At 35.5% G+C, this 23,719-nt stretch overlaps 1 protein-coding gene and 1 long non-coding RNA gene across 5 annotated transcripts in view; one reads left to right on the top strand and one right to left on the bottom strand.

Moving 5' to 3' along the window:
• LOC133650444 (disks large homolog 4) overlaps positions 1 to 23,719 on the bottom strand; it is a 181,269-nt gene that overhangs the window by 49,387 nt on the left and 108,163 nt on the right. For all 4 annotated transcript variants that reach the window (XM_062047677.1, XM_062047676.1, XM_062047674.1 and 1 more), the window contains exon 3: positions 6,618 to 6,674. In XM_062047677.1, coding sequence (XP_061903661.1) covers positions 6,618 to 6,674 — 57 coding nt within the window. The remainder of the gene's footprint in view (positions 1 to 6,617; positions 6,675 to 23,719) is intronic.
• The window catches only part of LOC133650447 (uncharacterized), a 71,200-nt gene that overhangs the window by 32,860 nt on the left and 14,621 nt on the right, over positions 1 to 23,719 (top strand). The gene's annotated exons all lie outside the window — the stretch shown is intronic.

Below are 23,719 nucleotides of genomic sequence, written 5' to 3'. Positions count from 1 at the left end.
AGACACAGTCGAAATGGAGGCGCGCAAATAAGACCACCCACTAAACGGCACATCCTAACGAGACGGTCAAAAAGTGGCTTGAAGATGGTCTGTATATAATTTATTCTATGCAAAACTTTGACCAACGAACCACTATTCTATGTTATGTGGACGGGAAGGAAGTGTTTTAAATTAAAAAATATATATATATAATGTGACCCCCTTAAGGAGCTTATTTGATTTGAGTGTTTACATATATATTTTCTTCCTTTTAAATTTTTAAAGGTTTTGTGTTTTTATTTAGATTTTTATGATAAAGTCAAAATAAGTGTTGTGCGCTCTACTCTCTAGTTATCAATCACAGTTTTATGATAACATTAAAGGCCTACTGAAACCCACTACTACCGACCACGCAGTCTGATAGTTTATATATCAATGATGAAATCTTAACATTGCAACACATGCCAATACGGCCGGGTTAACTTATAAAGTGACATTTAAAATTTCCCTGAAAATATCCGGCTGAAACGTCGCGGTATGATGACGTATGCGCGTGACGTAGTCAGTTAAACGGAAGTTATGGTACCCCGTAGAATCCTATACAAAAAGCTCTGTTTTCATTTCATAATTCCACAGTATTCTGGACATCTTTTGCAATTTGTTTAATGAACAATGAAGGCTGCAAAGAAGACAGTTGTAGGTGGGATCGGTGTATTAGCAGCGGACTACAGCAACACAACCAGGAGGACTTTGTTGGAGAGCAGACGCCCTAGCCGGCGACCTCACCTTGACTTCCTACGTCTCCGGGCCGCCAAACGCATCGGGTGAAGTCCTTCGTCCTTCCGCCGATCGCTGGAACGCAGGTGAGCACGGGTGTTGATGAGCAGATGAAGGCTGGCTGGCGTAGGTAGAGAGCTAATGTTTTTAGCATAGCTCTGTGCGGTCCGGTTGCTAAGTAGGCTTCAATGGCGTCGTTAGCACAGCATTGTTAACCTGAATTGACATGTCCACGGTTTAATAGTATTGTTGATTTTCTATCTATCCTTCCAGTCAGGGGTTTATTTTTTTTCTTTCTATATGCAGTTAAAGCACGATGCTATCACGTTAGCTCGTAGCTAAAGCGTTTCGGCGATGTATTGTCGTGGAGATAAAAGGCACTGAATGTCCATTTTGCGTTCTCGACTCTCATTTTCAAGAGGATATAGTATCCGAGGTGGTTTAAAATACAAATCCGTGATCCACAATAGAAAAAGGAGAGAGTATGGAATCCAATGAGCCAGCTTGTACCTAAGTTACGGTCAGAGCGAAAAAAAATATGTATTTCACTGCATTCTACTCCGTCACTTTAACGTTCCTCGTCCACAAATCTTTCATCCTCGCTCAAATTAATGGGGTAATGATCCGAATAGCTCTAGCTGCGTTGAAAACAATAGGAAAATATGAGGGAGTGAACAACTGACAACGTCACGCTACTTCCGGTAGGGGCAAGTTTTTTTTTTATCAGAGACCAAAAGTTGCGAACTTTATCGACGTTGTTCTATACTAAATCCTTTCAGCAAAAATATGGCAATATCGCAAAATGATCAAGTATGACACATAGAATGGATCTGCTATTCCCGTTTAAATTTAAAAAAATCATTTCAGTAGGCCTTTAAACGGCGGACATTTTACCGTGGTTTATCATTAATGCCCTTTATCGTTATGTCCCTAATGTACTTTTGTACATGTACACACACACACACACACACACACACACACACACACACACACACACACACACACACACACACACACACACACACACACACACACACACACACACACACACACACACACACACACACACACACACAGATGAACGCATGGCTAAGTACAGAGGAGCCAGGTGAAGAAACACTATTACAGGAGCCGTCTGCACCAGGAGGTCACCAGACCACAGCCACCAGAAATAATAAAACGTGTACAAATAGTTAAAACCCTGACTAAGAAGAAAGGTTAAAGTACAAGTAAAGCATATTATGAAGATAAAAATATATATGTATAGTAAATGTATTATAACTAAATAGAAAAAACATATAGCATAAGTAATACAAATACAAAGTAAAGTACAAAAGACATCAATAAAATTAACAAATATTAAGTAAAAGCCAAATCAAAAAGGTCGGTCTTAAGCCTGTCTTAAGAATACTCTATACAATATTTTTTGCGAATGTATTATTAATACCGTATTTTTGGGATAATAAGGCGCACTTAAAATTATTTCATTTTCTCAGTGCGCCTTATAACCTGGTGTGCTTATTGTACGTATTAATTCTGGTTGTACTTACCGACCTCAAAGCAATTTTATATGGTAGATAGTGTAATGATAAATGTGACCGGTAGATGGCAGTCACACATAAGAGATATGTGTGGACTGCAAGATGATGCGAGCAGGCAAGCCCAAAACTTTGATGTTTCATTGAGAATATAGAACTTTGCACATTTTCAAAAATCTGTCAAAATGTGTAAGTCTGACTTTAGTAAGCTACGAAGCCGCAACGCTATATGAATTGTCCGTGCATTACGGCTACATTAGTCGGACGTATTGTCCTTCAACATATGGGTATTATTAGGGTGTGTGTATAAAGACCCCAAAATGGCACCTATTAGGAGATGTATTATCTGGCGTTTTGATTCAACCTATTATGCAAAAACAACTTTTCTTACCTTCTGGTACCTGCTGATGTCTTTTTGACATCTGCATAAGTCCTTAAAATGTGCACGTGCCCGCCATTGTTGTTCGCGCCAACGCCGTATTCTCTTGTTGTGGGGTATTCATCCTCCCCTGTTGCCATTTCTAATACGAAGTAGCATACAGTTCTAACTTATATCTGTCAGTGGACTTGCTATGGAAGCGCTTAAAACTACCGGTACAACAAAGATGACGGGGAGGAGACGCTGTCAAGGTGGAGTTCCGTAAATAAGACCGCCTACAAAACGATGCATCAGACGGTCAGAAAGCGGCTTTAAGATAGTCTGTAAAACATAATCTATGCAACATTTTGACCTCAATAAAGTGTTTTAAATGTAGAAAAAAAAAATCATAATACGAGCCCTTTAAACGCCTTATAATCTGGTGCGCCTTTTGTATGAATGTGAATAGACCCACTCATCGGCAGTGTGCTTTCTAATCCGGTGCACCCTATGGTCTGAAAATTATGATAATTATCATGATTTTATTTGTTGTTAAATAATCAGTGACAGTTTGTGAAATGAATACAATAACTTTTTACTTTACATTTCCTTTGTTGGATCTCATTAAACGGGGCGATTGTACCTATTAAAGTTTCCAAAAGATCTAGTAAAAAATACATTATTTACATTGTGTAAGAGGCCGGTCATCTGCTTTTGTCAATATGACGACTACACTTAGGGCTGAAACATTAATGGATTAAATTTGGGGCAGCAGCTATTGATTAGTAATAATACATTTCTTTGTGTGTTTAATAGAGTACATGGATAAATCACACTTTACAGCATCAATGCATATTTTAAGGACAATCGTAAAAAAATATGTTTCTGTTTGCCATAACCTTCATTCTTTTTGCTAATAAATGCACACCATCAACATTGAAAATGCACTTTTTACATGTGTTACTACGCTGTTAGCCACCACACAAATCACGACACACACCCACACACACACCATCGCTCTCATGTGCACTCTATTGCAGCGGCCATGCGGAAACTATGTCCGTGTATTCAAAGACCCAGACACTCCTTGTTGTCTGGATTTGATACATTTTTATTAGTTACACTCATTAAACGATTAAACGAAGCAACAGTGTATAAATCGAAGCTTTTTTAAAATTAAATTATTTGTGCAGATTTTATTAAATCGTTTAAGTCGATTAGAAAAAGGTTTGATTTATATTCTGTTGCTTCGATTAATTGTTTAACTCATACAACTAATAAAAACGGATACAATCTGGACTGCATGGAGTGCCCTTAACTCTAAATACGCGGACATAGTTTTTGCAATTGTGGGCACATGAGAGCGGTGGCATGTGTGTGCTGCGATCTGTATGGCAGCGGACTGCAGAGTTTTTATTTTACATTTGTATTGATACACACAATAAAAGTGCAAATTGAATGTTGATGATGTGTTTTTTTTTTTTTTTTTTTAAAGAATGAAGGTTATGGCAAGCAGACAATGTGTTGTTGTTTATTTCAAGTATTCCCCTAAAATACACATTGAGGCTATAGAGTGTGTTTTATCCGATTACTTATTATTAAGCAAGTAAACTAATCAATTAAATATTTAATTACTAAAATAATCAATATCTGCAGCCCAAGCGTGACCACTATCTATTAGATCACATCATGATAAATTACCGGTATACACCAGCTCATATCCAATATTGAAGTTCCATTAAACGATTGTGCTTTTTAAACCTGAAGCAACTCCTCTTACGGTACTTACTCTTCCAAAGCGTTGCAGTGCTCCCAAAGAGCGCCTCCTACCTGTAAATCAATGAGGTCTGGGGTGCTTGGCGAGCCCTGCGCCATTAACGCAATAAAGCGACAGTCTGACGACACCACCAACCTACAGATCAACACAACGAGTACTACACCAGCTGCAACGGTTGCCCACGCACATACTGCAATGCATCACTGAGACAGTGTCTTCTTTGCCAAACCATTGTGGGGGAAAGTGGAAGCATGCATTTGCATAGTGGAATACATTTTTGTGCATGAGTGGCTTCAGGTGTTCAAGGCGACATGCTCAGTGTTTTTTTTTCTTTTTTTTCAAAATCAGATTATGTGAGCAATTAATGTAGCATGAGATAACACCACCTGTCTGATTATGACAATGTTTAATTAGGTTTTAATTCTTAAGGTCATAATTGCTATTGTATGATTAAACACTGACACTTACAGGTTTATTTATATACCGTATATATATATATATATATATATATATATATATATATATATGTGTGTATATATATATATGTATGTATGTATGTATATATATATATATATATATATATATATATATATATATATATATATATATATATATATATATATATATATATATATATATATATATGTGTGTGTATATATATATATGTATGTATGTATGTATGTATATATATATATATATATATATATATATATATATATATATATATATATATATATATATATATATATATATATATATATATATATATATATATCTCTGTCTAAAGTCTGTTAAACCACAGTGACATTTAAAAAAGGAAACGTTTGTTCCATCTTTGCTAAAAGTCAGGGATGTTCAACTAAATTGTTTTGGGGGCCACATTTTTAGAAAACTAAGAACGTGGGACACTTCACTATTAGTGGTATTTTGTACATTTCAGAGAACCAGCGTCCTCTACAGTAGACATTTGATTTTGGTCTATTTATTTTGTCAGTTATAGGAGCCCTCTGCTTTTTTTTTTAGACATTATGCAAAAAAACTATTCACAGATCAACTCTATGACACCTCTCTAGTGTTTTTAAGAATCTGCTGCAAAAATGTGAGTCTCTCACAAGTTTTTTTAAACTAAACTCGCAGGACACCAGCTGAATAACCCAAATTATTAAAACGAGGGGACCTGAAATGGAACCTTGAGGAACTAAAGAAGTTGAACAAATAATAATAATAATAATACCTGGGATTTATATAGCGCTTTTCTAAGTACCCAAAGTCGCTTTACATGTTAAAAACCCATCATTCATTTACACCTGGTGGTGGTAAGCTACTTTCGTAGCCACAGCTGCCCTGGGGTAGACTGACGGAAGCGTGGCTGCCAATTTGCGCAAATAACTACTGACTGCACCTGAAGAACAAGCTACAGCAACACTTAACACATAAATCACATTACAACAAAATAGTTGTAAATGCCAAAAAGGAGAGGACTTAAAGGGGTGCTTTGAGGAACACCTCAGTTCTGTAAATCACAAGTTTGGACCTTAGGGTTCTATGTTTGCTAGTAAGGTTAAAATGTCAATGCAAGGATCTGTGTCTTTACAGTGGTGCAAGTTCCTCTATACAACAGGTGCACTCTGGTCTTATTAGGAATTTTATGCAATTTATTTTGTTTTGAACTGAATTCAGGTTCGAGACGGATTTGGCCCCTGGGCCGGCAATTGAATAGACCGGCTCTAAGTGCTTTAGTGCAGATTGACATGTTTTCGCCATGACATCTTTGTATTGAATGTGCTAACCAGAGTAAAATGCCCTTAAAAAAAGTTTCATAACAATTCCGTATTACCTAATCTACCTTTCTCCTTCACGGCATGATTGCTGATGACAAATTACAGACAATTTAACATGTCGGGGAATTGTAAAGCTTTTTCTTTGCAGCAATATTACATATTCACAAAGCACTCAACTGAAGCAATCGTTTAAATAAAAAAGCATTAACATGCCAAAAAGATGACCTCATACATATTACAGATAAATATCTTGGAATGATGGATGATCATCTCATATTAATCTGTGAGTGAGACAGGAAAATGACAGGAAATGAACACACCGGCCCGCCGGACTGATGACGACTAATGGTGATGATGATGATGATGCTGACAACATTGCGGCTTTACGGACAGGTCGGTGCTCTTACCAGCGTGGAAACAGCAGAGGTGTACATTGGAGTGTGTCCCGTAGACATCAACACTGGCTGCAAAACAACAAAAGGAAGAGGGTGATTGTGCAGGACGTGCAGGTGGGCACGGCAGGGGACAGCAAAAGCTTGCTTTAATTTAACAGCTGATGCTGACAGTAGGGCTGCAAAGATTAGTCGACATGTTGACAATAATATTTTTAAATGTTGACAATTACATTTGTGGACAATTGTCATGACGTCATCACTCGTGGTTTTCCGCGCCACCACCAAACAATGTTCCCTCTAATTTTCCATCTGATTTGCAGGTTTTTTGATTGATCGATTGACACTTTTACTAGCAGATTGCAAAGGAAGAGAATACACAGTACAGTTTACACAATACAGTACATGTTCCGTACAATTGACCACTAAATGGTAACACCCGAATAAGTTTTTCAACTTGTTTAAGTCGGGGTCCACATTAATCAATTCATGGTAATGTGTGTAAGGTGTGTAATTTGTTGAGAGTTCATGCACTGTGTTGGTTTTGTTCTTTGAACAAGGTGATGTTCATGCACGGTTCATTTTGTGCACCAGTAAAAAAACATACGACTTTTTCTTGAATTTGAAAAAAAAAATATATATATATATTTTTCACTAAAGAAGGGTTCGGTGAATGCGCATATAAAACTGGTGGGGTTCGGTACCTCCAACAAGGTTAAGAACCACTGATGTAAAGTGTGAGAACATTTCCTCCTATTCTTATTAAAAACATCAATACCTTGCTCATTTTGCAAAGCGGACTTTGTTTTTATTGCAGCACATCTGTCATACGCGAGCATTTAAAGCGAAAGACGTCTGTAGGGAGTATGCGGTCTGACCCTCGGTAAGAGTGTTAGCTTGTACTTTGCTAGCTAGATAACAAGTGTGAGACAGAGTAGTGTGAAAAATGTATTTAACTATAATTTTAGCCAAAGTCAGCCAGCTAAACTTTGTCTACATCAATCCAAGTACTTTGTAAAGCTGCGTCAATTTGCAATTTCGTAAAAAAGGCACAATAACAAATGCGAACCGCGCACGGGCACATGCACACACGTACATACACACACTTACATACACACACGTACATACACACACATACACACACGTACACACAGACAGACAGGCACCAATGCGGAGGTATCATAGCATTAAACATACAATCTATTAAATAGCCAATATTTTAAGAAAGAATCAAAGATACAATTATATATATATATATATATATATATATAAAAAAAATTCACAATACCAATGTGCAGCTTTTTAAACATAATCACAAAATGCTTTTCTTTTAAAGACGTTACAGTATAAATACATATTTATGAATCAATTGTTCAACCTTGTCAGTAATCACATGCCTAAAAAAACTTGAGCTCCAGTTAGAAGTCGATGGAAAAATTAGAGCCATGAAATACATGTACGCTTTATTATACAATTAGTCGACTAATCATTAAGATAGTTGATGACTAATCAACTCTCAAAATAATTTTTAGTTGCAGCCCTATCTAACAGCTTCATCTCCAGGCTGTGAGCTCTCAGCAGAAAAGTGTAGGAAAGCATGTCTGCAGAGCTAATACAAGGACCAAAATCAGCCACTATAAATATTGATGAAGTCTATAATTAAGATCTGTGATGAATTATAATGCTCCCTACTTTTTTACGCATACTTCAATCTTCAAGTGTTCTCTCCTCTTTCTACTAACTCTAACTCTTGAGAAGCTATGTACTCTGCAGTGGACATTTCTGTTTTGCATAATAGGGCTAATTTTCCCAGACTGTTACGCTGACAAAATAAATAGACCAAAAACAAACGTCCACTGCAGAGGATGCTGGTTCTTAGGAGGATATGTGCAATGTCCACATGTCGCCCTAAGACTTTTTTGCTATTGAGAGCTAAGGTTTTGGCGGAGTTCTGCGCTGTTGGAGTTATTTTCTAGTTATTTATGTGTTTACGCTTTGGGGTTCTGTGTTGTCATTAATACCTGATTCAAGTATGTTTAACATTAATATCTCATCTGGACAAACTTTATGAAGCAGACTGGATTTTAATGGTGTTTAAAATATTTCATTACACATACAGTATTATCCTTACGTCTAATACTTGATAATAATAATAATAATGGATTCGATTTATATAGCGCTTTTCTATCGACAAGACAGAGAAGTGAGAACCCATCATGTCATAGACAATACACTTTGAATACTGTGCATTATTACAGGTTTGAACTTGCTACCAACAAACAGGGAGAGGGAAGAAGGCAGCTTAATACCACAATAATTGTGTCGGAAGTCATACAATTTACTACACATTCATGTGGAATCTTATTAAATTCTTGTAAGAACATGCTCAAGGATGTGGTGGTGGTGGTACAATGTGATAGAGAAGATGCCAACAAATCAATACGTTTTGTGGAACTACAGTACATGGGAAATAGGGCACATGCAGACGAGGGAAACCAGTAATCCTCCGACTGTATGAACTCACTACCACCGCACACAGTAAGGAACATACCGTACACAAATCATCTGCAAGAAAAAACTGGGAGAACTCTGCAAAAAAGTCAGTTTTATCAACCTCACTATAGCTGTACAATAGCAAAACGACAAAGTCATGCAATACTTACGCAGGGTTACCCCCAGCTTGAAATCTAAATGTGGTGGGGGCGTGGCTAGGGGCTCATTGTGACATAATCTAATTTGCATATTTTTTAAAGGCATATATATATATATATATATATATTTTAATGCAAAAAATATTTTACATGCATTTAAAAACAAGTTTGTTTTTAGTAATTGGTATCGATGAGGTGGCGACGAAAGGGACAAGCGGTAGAAAATGGATGGATGGATGGAGTATCTGGTCTTTCATGTTGCTATTTTTCTGCTATTCTTTAAACATGAGCACAGTCTCCAATAACAGATTAAAGATAGATTTAAAAAAAAGTTGTGCCAACTGTCGCCAAAGTAGCTGATTCTAATCAAAAGTTAAACACATTCTAACGCATTTAGTCAATGAAATGCAAACACAAAAGAACATGTTGACCACTTTTTTTATATTTTAGAGGAAGCTGACTTCTCTTGCAGTCTTTAAAAATCGCCACTGCTGTATATCTGGCATCACATGTTAAAACAATGCGGGTAAGAGAAGTCGGTGGGTCAGATCCATAACTTAAGGACAAGGATTAGCTCTAAGGGCTGGGTGGGTCTGGCTGGAGTGCAAAGCAGGGCAGTGCGCGTCCCGACGCAGGAGAGCCGCCGCCCCATCGCCCAAACCGCCAGCAGCCGGAGCAAAGGTTGGACAAAGAGGCCGTGCGGGCAGCGCTTCGTCTATATATATATATATATATATATATATATATATATATATATATATATATATATATATATATATATATATATATATATATATATATATATATATATATATATATATATATATATATATATATATATATACATACAGTCTATATAAGTATATACCGTATTTTTCGGAGTATAAGTCGGACCTGCCAAAAATGCATAATAAAGAAGGAAAAAAAACATATATAAGTTGCACTGGAGTATAAGTCGCATTTTTGGGGGAAATTTATTTGATAAAACCAAACTCCAAGAATAGATATTTGAAAGGCAATTTAAAATAAATAAAGAATAGTGAACAACAGGCTGAATAAGTGTACGTTAAATGACGCATAAATAACCAACTGAGAACGTGCCTGGTATGTTAACGTAACATATTATGGTAAGAGTCATTCAAATAACTATAACATATAGAACATGCTATACGTTTACCAAACAATCTGTCACTCCTAATGTGATGTAAATATAAACGGAATACAATGATTTGCAAATCCTTTTCAACCCATATTCAATTGGATGCACTACAAAGACAAGATATTTGATGTTCAAACTCCATCCATCCATCCATTTTCTACCGCTTATTCCCTTCGGGGTTGCGGGGGGCGCTGGAGCCTATATCAGCTACACTCATAAACTTTTTTTTTTTTTTGCAACTACTTAGAATTTCATGGCCGCAACACGTGCCAAAGTAGTTGGGAAAGAGCATGTTCACCACTGTGTTTTAACAACACTCAGTAAACGTTTGGGAACTGAGGAGACACATTTTTTAAGCTTCTCAGGTGGAATTCTTTCCCATTCTTGCTTGATGTACAGCTTAAGTTGTTCAACAGTCCGGGGGTCTCCGTTGTGGTATTTTAGGCTTCATAATGGGCCACTCATTTTATTTCACTTTACCTTTTTCTGTGTTGATTGAGCTGTGTTGAAGCAACAAAAAAGGACATTATGTTAAATGAAGAGTTTCTGTCTCTGATAGTTGATATAATAATGTAACTGCATCATTAAGCCTACATGAACTCCATGGTGTTCAGGGATGAATAGTCTCTCCTATTGCTATTGTACCATTTTTTCAGCTATAGTTACATTAATCATTAGAAATGCAGCAGCATAGTTTTGAATGACAGGGTCCCTGATATCACGGGTTGATAAAAATATAACTTTTACATAATACAAATCAACTACAAGCTTCACAAATGCTGTAATAAATTAAGCATGATGAGTTGACTTGAAACTGTTTAATGTTGCACTTTTTTTTTTTTTTCATTTTATTTTTATTGACATCCAGCATCAGACATTCCTATCCATTACATCATATTCACATACATCGTATATCTGTTGTCTGCCCTAAATGTCCAAATGTTTTTTGTTTATATCCCAACTATACCACCCAGCACCCCCGAAAAGAAAGTAACAGCAAAAAAACAACAACAAAGTAATATCTACAAATACAACAATTAAATAAACAAAAAATAAATGATAATACATTTATAATAATAATAATCAGAAATAAAATAATTTAAAAAAATATAAACAGATACATATATATATATATATATATATATATATATATATATATATATATATATATATATATATATATATATATATATATATATATATATATATATATATATATATATATATATATATATGTACACACACATACACATATACATACATACATACCTGTACACATATAGGGAGTAATCCTTTTTTTGGGGGGGGGGCAGTACAATCACTAATTCAAAAAATTAAAGTCAGGTTTATGGGGCGTGACATAATTGACCCATTTTTCCCAGTATGAAGTAAATTTTTCCAATTTATAGTTAATAATATCTTCTCCATTTTATATATGTCCATTGTGATTTCCATCCATTGCTTCAAAGTTGGGCTCTCCTGGGATATCCATTTCCTAGTAATGGTCTTTTTACAAGCCACCAGTAGGATATTCATTAAGTGTTCATCTTTCTTCAGCCAGTCCTGAGGTACATGTCCAAAAAACAAAGTTTTACTTTCAAGGGGTATTTCACGTTTGAAAATATCCTGTAGAGCTTGGTGGATCTCTTTCCAGTAGTCCTTTATGATGGAGCAGTCCCAGAAAACATGATGGTGGTTTGCATTTGAATTCCCACAATTTCTCCAGAAGGCAGGGGAGTTGTTATCATAGTGAGACTTCTGAGAAGGTGTAATAAAAAATCTGATCAAACTTTTCCAGCCAAACTCCCTCCACTTGGGTGAGCTGGTACAAGTCCATTGATATTTCCATATTATTGTCCATTCTTCCTCAGATATAGTTATCCCTCCTTCCTTCTCCCATTTTGTTTTAATATATGAAGTTGAATATGATTTCATATTCAACAGACCCTTATACAAGCATGAAACACTTCTATCAATAGTTTCTGAATTGTAGGCTTTTGTAAACAGTTGCACTTTTTATATGTAGAAGAAACGTTTAGTAATTTTATTTAATCTGAGCAACAACTTGAGGCAGTTTAATATTGATTAACGTGGGCAGAACTATCATAGTGTTCCCAATGTTAAAAGGATAGAGCCATTGTTTACAAATTTGGTAAATAAATAACCAAAACATTTATATTTTGTTGTTTTCTTACTGTACAGAAAATGAACCGAACCGTGACCTCTAAACCGAGGTACGTACCGAACCGAAATTTTTGTGTACCGTTACACCCCTAGTATAACGTATATATACAGGATATACATATACATATACTGTATATATATACATTATATATATTTGTGTATATTAGGGTTGTACGGTATACCGGTTTTACTATAGTACCGCAATACTAATGAATCATATTCGGTACTATACCGCTTCTGAAAAGTACCGGTCCGCCACCACCCCTCCCCTCGCGCCCCCATTGTCGTCACGTCGTGTCATTGCTAGTTTACGAGCAGACGAGACTAGCATGTTCCGCAGTGCACAATCACAGAATACTTACAAGCAGACACAGTGTTTAGACAGAAAAGGGAGAATGAACGCATTTTGGCTTAAAAACTAACGATAAAGGTGACATTTTTACACTGAAACGCCCTCAGAAAGAGGTGCTTTAAGACATGGCTAGCTAGCTAGCGGCTAAAGTACATTCGCAGTCGGCAGTGTTTTAGCTACTTCTAAATCACTAATCCTCGCCTCCATGGCGACAAATAAAGTGAGTTTCTTACAAGTATCATCCCTGCAGGACGAGGAATAGCTAAACATGTTTCGCTACACAACGTAGCTCACCGGCGTCAAAATGTAAACAAACGCCATTGGTGGATCTACTCCTGACATCCACTGTAATGATACCAAGTACAGTAGCATATCTAGTCGATACTACTATGATTACGTCGATATTTTTTGGCATCACAACATCTTCTTTCGTTTTTTTAGAATTTATATTATGTTTTTCAACTCAGGAAATATGTCCCTGGACACATGAGGACTTTGAATATGACCAATGTATGATCCTGTAACGACTTGGTATTGATTGATACCGAGTGTTGGGACTAACGCGTTACGAAGTTATTTTTTATGTAGTATCGGCTAGAAACAGAAGATCTGAGTGTGTTTTATTGCAGCGCTGCAGTGTCGTCCTTCTGAATCTCTTGTGTCACAAGAGGCACACTCTGTGTGTGTCTGGGTGTGGGTGTGGGTGTGGGAAGGGGAGGGGAGGGTAGGGGAGGGGGGTGAGCAATACAACGTAAACCGTTGGCCAACCAAAAAGTAACCGCAGAACACTAGTGTTCTGCGGTTACTTTTTGGTTGGCCAAGCCGACGTGACGCACGGACCTGGAGGGGGCGTGCCTTAAGTCCGGCTGGAAATCGGGAGAAATTTGGGAGAATGGTTGTCCCGGGGATAGGCACTGAAATTTGGGAGGGTTGGCAAGTATGAGATATTTTCACTTATTTTCTTTTGTCGAGCATAAAGAAAATAACGTTTTAGTTAAATGTAAGTTGTGTCTTGGATCAAAGATCCCGTCTACTGCCCAAAACAACAATTAAAATCTGCCTGGTTAGGCTTTGTGTATGTCTTTGTGTGTGCCTTCCTTAGGTGAAGCCAGGTTTACAGCTATGTTGTTATTATGCTACTTATGTATGTTATGTTACTTATGTATGTTATGTTGCAGCTATTTAAAATAGTTTTGTCAATTTGTTCTGGCCTGGAATAAAGTGGCCCTTTGAAACATATCTTTGTCTTTGTGTGTTGTATGTAGACCACATTGCTTAGCAGAGTTCAGTGATGCAAATGCATGTCAAGTTGATCAACACATTGTATTATTCTCCAGTGCAATAACAGTACTGAAATTAAGGTTAAAAGGGCATTAATGGGAGCTTTTAAAAAAAAAAAAAGTAGAAGAAGTAACTAAATAGTTACTTTTCACAGTAACGCATTACTTTTTGGTGTAAGTAACTGAGTTAGTAACAGAGTTACTTTTGAAATAAAGTAACTAGTAACTGTAACTAGTCACTGGTTTTCAGTAACTAACCCAACACTGTATCTTAAAGGGCCACACACACACACACACATACGCTACTCTCATAACAACTAACAAGACATCATGATGAAGCCAGAAGTCGAGTTTCTTAACATGGAGACATTCTCAATACTTTTCTTTTGTCGAGCACACAGAAAATAACATTTTAGTTAAATGTAAGTTGTGTCTTGGATCAAAGATCCTATCTACTTAAAGTTAAAGTTAAAGTGCCATTTTGTTGCAGCTATTTAAAATAGTTTTGTCAATTTGTTCTGGCCTGAAATAAATTGGCCCTTTGAAACATATCTTTTTCTTTGTGTGTTGTATGTAGACCACATTGCTTTCTGAGTTCAGTGATGCAAATGCATGTCAAGTTGATCAACAGATTGTATTATTCTCCAGTGCAATAACAGTACTGAAATGAAGGCTAAAAGGGCATTAATGGGAGCCTTAAAAAAAAAAGGGAAAAAAAGAAGTAACTAAATAGTTTTTTTTACAGTAACACATTACTTTTTGGTGTAAGTAACTGAGTTAGTAACTGATTTGCTTTTGAAATAAAGTAACTAGTAACTGTAACTAGTTACTGGTTTTCAGTAACTAACCCAACACTGTTGATACCCAACTTTGTGGTATCATCCAATACTAATGTAAAGTATCAAACAACAGAAGAATAAGTGATTATTACATTTTAACAGAAGTGTAGGCAGAACATGTTAAAAGAGAAAGTAAGCAGATACTAACTGTGAATGAACAAGTCGATGAAAATTTCATTTTCTACTAGATGTCATGAATAATTTTGAGAAAATAATAGAATGGAAAATGACACAATATGTTACTGCATACGTCCGCAGCTAAACTAGGAGCCTTTGTTTGCTTACTTACTACTAAAAGACAGGTTGTCTTGTATGTTAAGTATTTTATTTAAGGACAAACTTGCAATGAGAAGCTTCTATTTAATGTACCGTAAGATTTTTTGTTGTTTTGTGGTACCCTTTATTTAGAAAAGTACAGAAAAGTATCGAAAAAATGTTGGTACCAGTACCAAAATATTGGTATAGGGACAGAACTATTATATATATATATATATATATATATATATATATATATATATATATATATATATATATATATATATATATATATATATATATATATATATATATTTATATTATATATATATATATATATATATATATATATATATATATATATATATATATATATATATATATATATATATATATATATATATATATATATATATAATAGTTTATATATATATATAATATATATATATATAATAGTTTATATATATATATAATAATATATATATATATATATATATATATATATATATATATGTATATATATATATATATATATATATATATATATATATATATATATATATATATATATATATATATATATATATATATATATATGTATATATATATATATATATATGTATATTGAAGGAGAGATATATATACATATACTGTATATCATATTTAAGAGTTATTTCTTTCTATAGTCATATTTGAAACAGCTAGTGTTTTCCATTTGTACTCTTTCTATTTTTTCTCCAGTACTCCTTTTTTTATCTCATCCTGTCTCATCCTGAGCTGAACAATGAACTTGTGTATTCCTTCTGGGGAGGGTGTGGGCTATTGGCAGATTGAAGAAGAGGGCGCTTCCGTAAGAGTGTTAGATCAACTTGGGTGGACAGATTGAATGTGTTGTTTTTTGGGTTAGTCTCCCAAAGCTTTGGAATAAATTGCAAAATACCTATTCTGTTCTTATATGTCATCTTATATGTCATCATCTTATATGTCATCCAAAAGAACTTGGGATTGACCAGCAATTTAGATTCCCCTGGAGGAAGAACTGGTCGGAACGCAACAATATGTATTTGTGTGTATATATGTATATGTTTAGGTACATATTTTTATATGTATGTATATGTATATCTATATGTATGTAAGTATATATATATATATATATATATATATATATGTATGTATGTATGTATGTATGTATGTATGTATGTATGTATGTATGTATGTATGTATGTATGTATGTATATGTATATGTATATGTATATATATATATACATATACATATGTATATGTATATATATATATATATATATATATATATATATTATATATATATATATATATATGTATATATATATATATGTATATGTATATATGTATGTAAGTATACATATATATACATATGTATGTATATGTATATATGTATGTAAGTATACATATATATGTATATATAAATGTATGTATATAAATATATATGTATATATATATATATATATATATATATATATATATATATATATATATATATATATATATATATATATATATATATATATATATATATATATATATATATATATACACACTACCGTTCAAAAGTTTGGGGTCACATTGAAATGTCCTTATTTTTGAAAGAAAAGCACTGTGCTTTTCAATGAAGATAACTTTAAACTAGTCTTAACTTTAAAGAAATACACTCTATACATTGCTAATGTGGTAAATGACTATTCTAGCTGCAAATGTCTGGTTTTTGGTGCAATATCTACATGGTGTATAGAGGCCCATTTCCAGCAACTATCACTCCAGTGTTCTAATGGTACAATGTGTTTACTCCTTGGCTCAGAAGGCTAATTGATGATTAGAAAACCCTTGTGCAATCATATTCACACATCTGAAAACAGTTTAGCTCGTTACAGAAGCTACAAACCTGACCTTCCTTTGAGCAGATTGAGTTTCTGGAGCATCACATTTGTGGGGTCAATTAAACGCTCAAAATGGCCAGAAAAAGAGAACTTTCATCTGAAACTCGACAGTCTATTCTTGTTCTTAGAAATGAAGGCTATTCCACAAAATTGTGTATATATATATATATATATATATATATATATATATATATATAATATATATATATATATATATATATATATTATATATATATATATATATATACTGTATATATGTATGTATGTATGTATGTATATATGCAGACCTAACACCAGATCATCTGTCAGTGGGGACTGTGTGGTTCTTGAGTTCAGAACATCTTTTGGACGGTCCACCTTTTCCTCTAACGGAGCCAGACTGTGGAACACTCTTCCCACTGAATTAAAACTGCAAACCGAGCTAAACCTCTTCACAAGATGTCTGAAACTGTGGCAGAAATCAGATCAAAGTTGTACACATTATTAATGTATTGTAAATTTGATTAATTGTGTATTTGGTAACATATTACCACATATTGTATATCCTATGAGTGTCCTGTGGAAAGGTTTTGAAAATTAGCATGTTCTTGCTATAACACTTAAGGCAGTGCATTTGGTTTGTCCAATGTAACTGTTATGTCCATATCAAATAAATAAATAAAGTACATTTTGAGCATATTCAACAATACCGTGATATGAATGATAACTGTCAGGGTTTCCCCCAGAATGCCAATATACTTGTGGCGGTGGAGGCGTGGCTTGGGGCGTGTTTGATAAGATGGAATCATATAATTTGCATAACCGTTAATCATGCATATATTTTCTTTAAAAATGCAAACAAATATATATACATGTAATTAAAATCGAATCTGTTGTTTTTTTTTATTTTTTTTATTTTTATTTTTATTATTATTTTTTTCATAAAGAAATACAATCATGTGTGCTTACGGACTGTATCCCTGCAGACTGTATTGATCTATATTGATATATAATGTATACATTGTGTTTTTTATGTTGATTTAATTTTTTTTTTAAAAATACATATATATATATATATATATATATATATATATATATATATATACATATATATATTTTGTTTTTTTAAATTTCTTGTGCGGCCCGGTACCAATCGATCGGCACGGTGGTTGGGGACCACTGCTCTAAATCACTCAAAATGCTTCCAAAAACCGTCAACAATACTTCATTTATGTTACATAACTTGTTTAATAACTAGGAGTGTAATGATTTATCGATACATTGCGACATGTTGTAGTTCGAGTAACTGATTGATTAACCTAAATAACCAATCCATGAATTCTTGTGCCTGAATCCAGCCAACCACTGACGGCACCACGCAATGTAAACCAATCAGACGCAACGTAAGGCGGGTCTTGTCCTGTCTATCTTTTACACTCACTTCGGCGCTGTCAATTTGACAACTTTTTTGCTAAATCTACCATCTTTACAACTCCGCTTAGTCACTTTCTTTCTCAGAAGCGACTAACGACAAATCTAGCGACTTTTTGGAGACATGAAAGCACGTATTTTAGTGTCCTCAAAGTACAGGCGGCAGCTGAGCCTTTCCTTACAGGCAGTGCCCTGTTTACTGAATGTCTGCTCTTAGACAGCTTGTATTGAAAACACATTTTGTTGTACTTTTAAATGACAATGCAGCAATGACAATAAAGTTCGATTCCAGTCAGAGCAGAGGGGGGACCCTTATCCACTCTGTGCAAATTGACCGCTGTTTCTGCCTTGGTTTACAGTGTGAAATTAATGTAAACGTTTCATCACTTTCACGTTTCAAATAAAAGGCACATGTAACCAAATATTAACATTGCTGTATGTATACTTTTGACACAGCAGATTTGGTCACATTTTCAGTAGACTCATAATAAATTCATAAAAGAACCAAACTTCATGAATGTTTTTTGTGGCCAACAAGTTTGTGCTCCAATCACTCTATCACAAAAAAATAAGAGTTGTAGAAATTATTGGAAACTCAAGACAGCCATGACATTATGTTCTTTACAAGTGTATGTAAACTTTTGACCGTGACTGTAGTTCTTTAGGAACCTTTTGGAGTTCCTCCTAGCTCGATGGGACTTTTCCAAGCGACCAGGAACCTTTTCAGGGGCGGGCTGAGCTGTCCAATGTCAATTGGTTGATTCTTTTTCACACCCACGATCGCCATTGGAATATACGCGGCGACTTGTTTATTCCTTATTTCTTGTGTATTTCTATTACAACAAACTTGACAACAGAGAGAAAGAAGAACAAAAGGAGCTTTTGACATGCAGGAACGTTTGTGGGGCATCTTAGTGCTGAAGAACGCTGATCAGTGGAATTATCTTGGAGTGTTTTTACTTAGCCTCGGTTGTTAAACTTAATGCAGTTTATTGTTGTTAATTATTTTTTACAAACTTAATTTCGTTACGCGAAGCTGCGAGAAGTGGATGGACTATTTTAAACGTATTTACAGAGAAATATGAAGCCAGACTCAAAGCAGCGACCTCAGCTACTACTTCTCTGACTTCATTGGATAAATGTGAAATAAAGGAGGCAGCACATGAGTAGAATGAAGGTAAATTACATCAAATATTAACTATTTACTTTATTACATGTTGCAAAATAGTCAGTGACACTCCATTTGTGTAGTTATTAGCCTTAACCCGAGTGAACAGAATGCTAATGCTAACAAGCTAACGCTAAAGCCGAACATGTTTGTGTTGTCGGCTTGAGATAAACCCAGACATTTATTATTTACATAGTTATTTACAGCTGCAATCGTGAACATTTATGAATCATGAAGTCATCATTTACCGAGAGGACAACTTTTTGACTGTAGGACATTGGGACAAAAGCCTGACTTTATGAACAATTTGGTACACTTTATTTCATAAATCATATAGTTTTGTATAGGATTACGTTGTATTTCAATTACTTACTTTTTAGTAAAAGAACTGTAACCTAATATTGTCTGTGTATTTACATGCTATCAGTATAGAAATATAGTAAACCACTCCTCCATATGTCATCAGCCTGATTTGTATAAACTACCCTGAACTGTGAAATGCGGCGGAAACACAAACCACACACTTCTACAGGAACCTATAGAGCCAGGAACCGGAGGTTCTGGGAACCTTTGGTGGAAAAAGGCCTTATGTCTCCAAATGGGTGCCATTTTGGGGTCGTTTTACACACACTATAATAATACCGTTATGTTGAATGCACTAATAACTAAATCCACTCAACGTCCATTGCACCGGTCGCCCGGAGGGGAGGGGGGGGGACCCCCATCTGCGATCCCCTCCAAAGTTTCTTATTGTAGCCCATTGGGTTGAGTTTTTCCTTGCCCTGATGTGGGATCTGAGCCGAGGATTTCGCTGTGGCTTGTGCAGCCCTTTGAGACACTGGTGATTTGGGGCTGTATAAATAAACTTTGATTGATTGATTGATTGATTGACTGAAGCACAGCACGTCTGACTACAGTACCCGCAATGCACTAACATTCCATTAAGCAGTGTGGCTTCGTAGCTTCCCAAAGTTGTACTAAAACATATTAACAGATTTTTGAGCGTTGTGTGTAATGTTCTATATTCTCTATGAAACATCAAAGTTTTGGGCTTGCTTGCTAGCGTCCTTTATTGAACAATTTAAAACAATTTCCCTTGTGGATCATTAAAGTTTGTGTAAGTCTAAGTCTAAGAACAGGCGTCAACTAGCATTCCATACGTATCTCTTATGTGTGACTGCTATCTACAGGTCACACTTATCATTACACCATGTATGAAATAAAATTGCTTCAAGGTCGGTAAGCACAACCAGCAATAATCTGTATATAAGGCGCACAGGGTTATAAGGCGCGCATCGATTTTTGAGAAAATTAAAGGATTTTAAGTGTGCCTTATAGTTAAATAACTGTGGGTAAGCATTTTTTATCCAGTGTAGAGAGATAAACTATTGGTGGTATCACAGAAACAAATTAATGGACTTCAAAATCAGAGTGCATTGTTTTGTGCCATTAAATGCTTCATTAATACCTTGCAATGAGGACAGCTTCAATGGATTGTACTAAACTGTACTAAACCTGCTGAAAGGTACGAACGCGTTTTGGCCTGATTTGACTACTTCTTTGGCTTCATGTAGAAGTGATTTGTGTCCAGTGTCCATGTGGAGCTGAATATTATATTTAGTATTTGCAGTCAGTATGTAGATTAATTTGTACATTATCCACAAGCATGAACTTAAAACTTTTAGTGTACTTTAATTTAAAATATAGTGATAATGATGTCCTCTTAATGTCATTGTCAAAGTTGAATCCAGGAGAGCAATCAGTTTGAAGTTGTGGTGATTAGAGGGATACAACTGCCGCTGCTGTATAATTTATCACCATTAAAATACCTAAATCAACACCTTTTTTGCTGGCTTCTCAAAATGGTCAACTTCCTTTAATGTGTTGGCTCACCCGGCATTGAAGTTATTACTTCCTGCTGACATCACACATTTTTTAAAATAGGTCACAAATACCTCTGCTCTTTTGTGGACTTTAGCTGCTTTCTTTTTTTAGTATTATTTTCCGGTTTTCTATCTAGTTTTGGCCACACACAGTGCCAATTATTATGTTTTCTAAAGGCTTATCACATACTAGCTCTCATCTAGTATACACAGAAGTTGCATTTCCCAAATGGACTCACACATGCACAAAGAAGAAACACATTTCTGATACCACTTGCCCCTCGGGAGCAATGAATGACTGGTAATGGATTGGAAATAGGGGCTGGCACACACCACATTGTAAAAAAATCAATTAAATACACTTTGATTATCTGATAATGTTAGATTTTTGGTAAAGAAGCACGTTTTCACCACATGCCCATTATAAATGGCCCACGTCATCTCTGAATAATTACTGATCTCTCTGCTTTGTGCTGGATGACATTTTTCCTTTTAGATGAGGGAATAACTCAAACCACAAAAAAAAAAACAATAAGACACATTGATGTGTTTGCTTACTTCTTAATATTTTGTCACACTGCTTACGAGTTTCGAATTGATCTTGTATAGATTTTCATGTTTTTAAACCAAAGGTAATATAGGTTGAATTAACACCTGAGGTAGTGTTGTGTAAAATGTCTAAAAAACAAAAAAACAGCGGAACCTCCATAGGTCGAACACAATCTATTTGTTCAGATTTTTCTCAGAGGAATTCATGGAAATAAAAATATGTAAAATATGTAATATATCATATTGATACTGTATACATGTTCAAAATTAATTCCAACCAACCAACCAATAAATTCCAATGTCCAACATTTACCATCTTAAAGGCTCCGTTTACACTAGCCACCAAATCAGATTTTTTTGCCCTAAAGTTAACACAGATCAGATATTTTTTTGCCAGTATAAATGTTCCAAAGTGCTTCAAATTTGATATTTTCGCATCCAATTCAGGCCACATCAGAACATAGTCTGAATTTGTTTGGAATTTGATCTTTTAAAATATGACTTCAGTCTGAAAGGCAATTCAACCTGTTTGTGACTTTTACGTCATCTTTGGTCGAGCTACGTCATTCGTGTGCGCAGTAAAAGACACGGCCAGCCAGCGGAAGTTGATACATTGTTTTACTTTCATTTGTTTTAACGTAAAAAAAACACTAATTGTTAAGGTGTGGCGACTTTTATTTTACAACGTAGTAGCAGTAGTGGTCATAGTAGTAGTAGCGACTTCATTTATTTATAGAATCCGGTCAACTTCTTTTGTTTTCACTTTATCAAACTGCGCATGCAAGTAACGTAGAGGCCACATTGGGGCCTGTGCACGTTTATACTGGAGTGTGATAAACATCACATTTTACTTGTAATCTAAACAGGCTGCTGGAAAAAATCTGATTTAGAAAAAAATCTGATTTGGTCTACTTTGGGCTGCAGATATGCGACTGCATGTCTTGGACACCCGGGTGAAGAGAGGGCCTGAGTTGTCAACTGATCACGACCTGGTGGTGGATCAGGTGGCGGGGGAGGATGCTGGACAGACCGGGCAGGCCCAAACAATTATTGAGGGTTTGCTGGGAACGTTTGGCAGAGTCTCCCGTCCGCCAGATCATCAACTCACAGCTCCGGCAGGGCTTCTACTGCATTCCGAGGGAGGTGGAGGACATTAAGACAGAATGAGCCTTGTTCCGTACTTCCATTGCTGTTGCTGCTGCTGATCGGAGTTGTGGTTGCGAGGCGGTTGGTGCCTCCAACCCCCAAACCTGTTGGTAGACACTAGAGGTAAAGGTGTCTGTCAAGCTAAAGAAGGAGGCCTAAAGAGCATGGCTTGCTTGTGGGACTCCCGAAGCAGCTGATAGGTACTGACAGGCCAAGGCCTTGGCGGTGGCGGAAGAAAAAACCTGGGCGTGAGAGGAGTTCTGGGAGACCATTGAGCAGGATTTTTGGTCGACCTCAAAGAGATTTTGGCAAAACATTTGACGTCTCA

The sequence above is a fragment of the Entelurus aequoreus genome, linkage group LG05, assembly GCF_033978785.1.
Source record: "Entelurus aequoreus isolate RoL-2023_Sb linkage group LG05, RoL_Eaeq_v1.1, whole genome shotgun sequence".
NCBI classification, from domain to species: domain Eukaryota; kingdom Metazoa; phylum Chordata; class Actinopteri; order Syngnathiformes; family Syngnathidae; genus Entelurus; species Entelurus aequoreus.
This window is presented reverse-complemented; position numbering and strand designations above follow the sequence as displayed.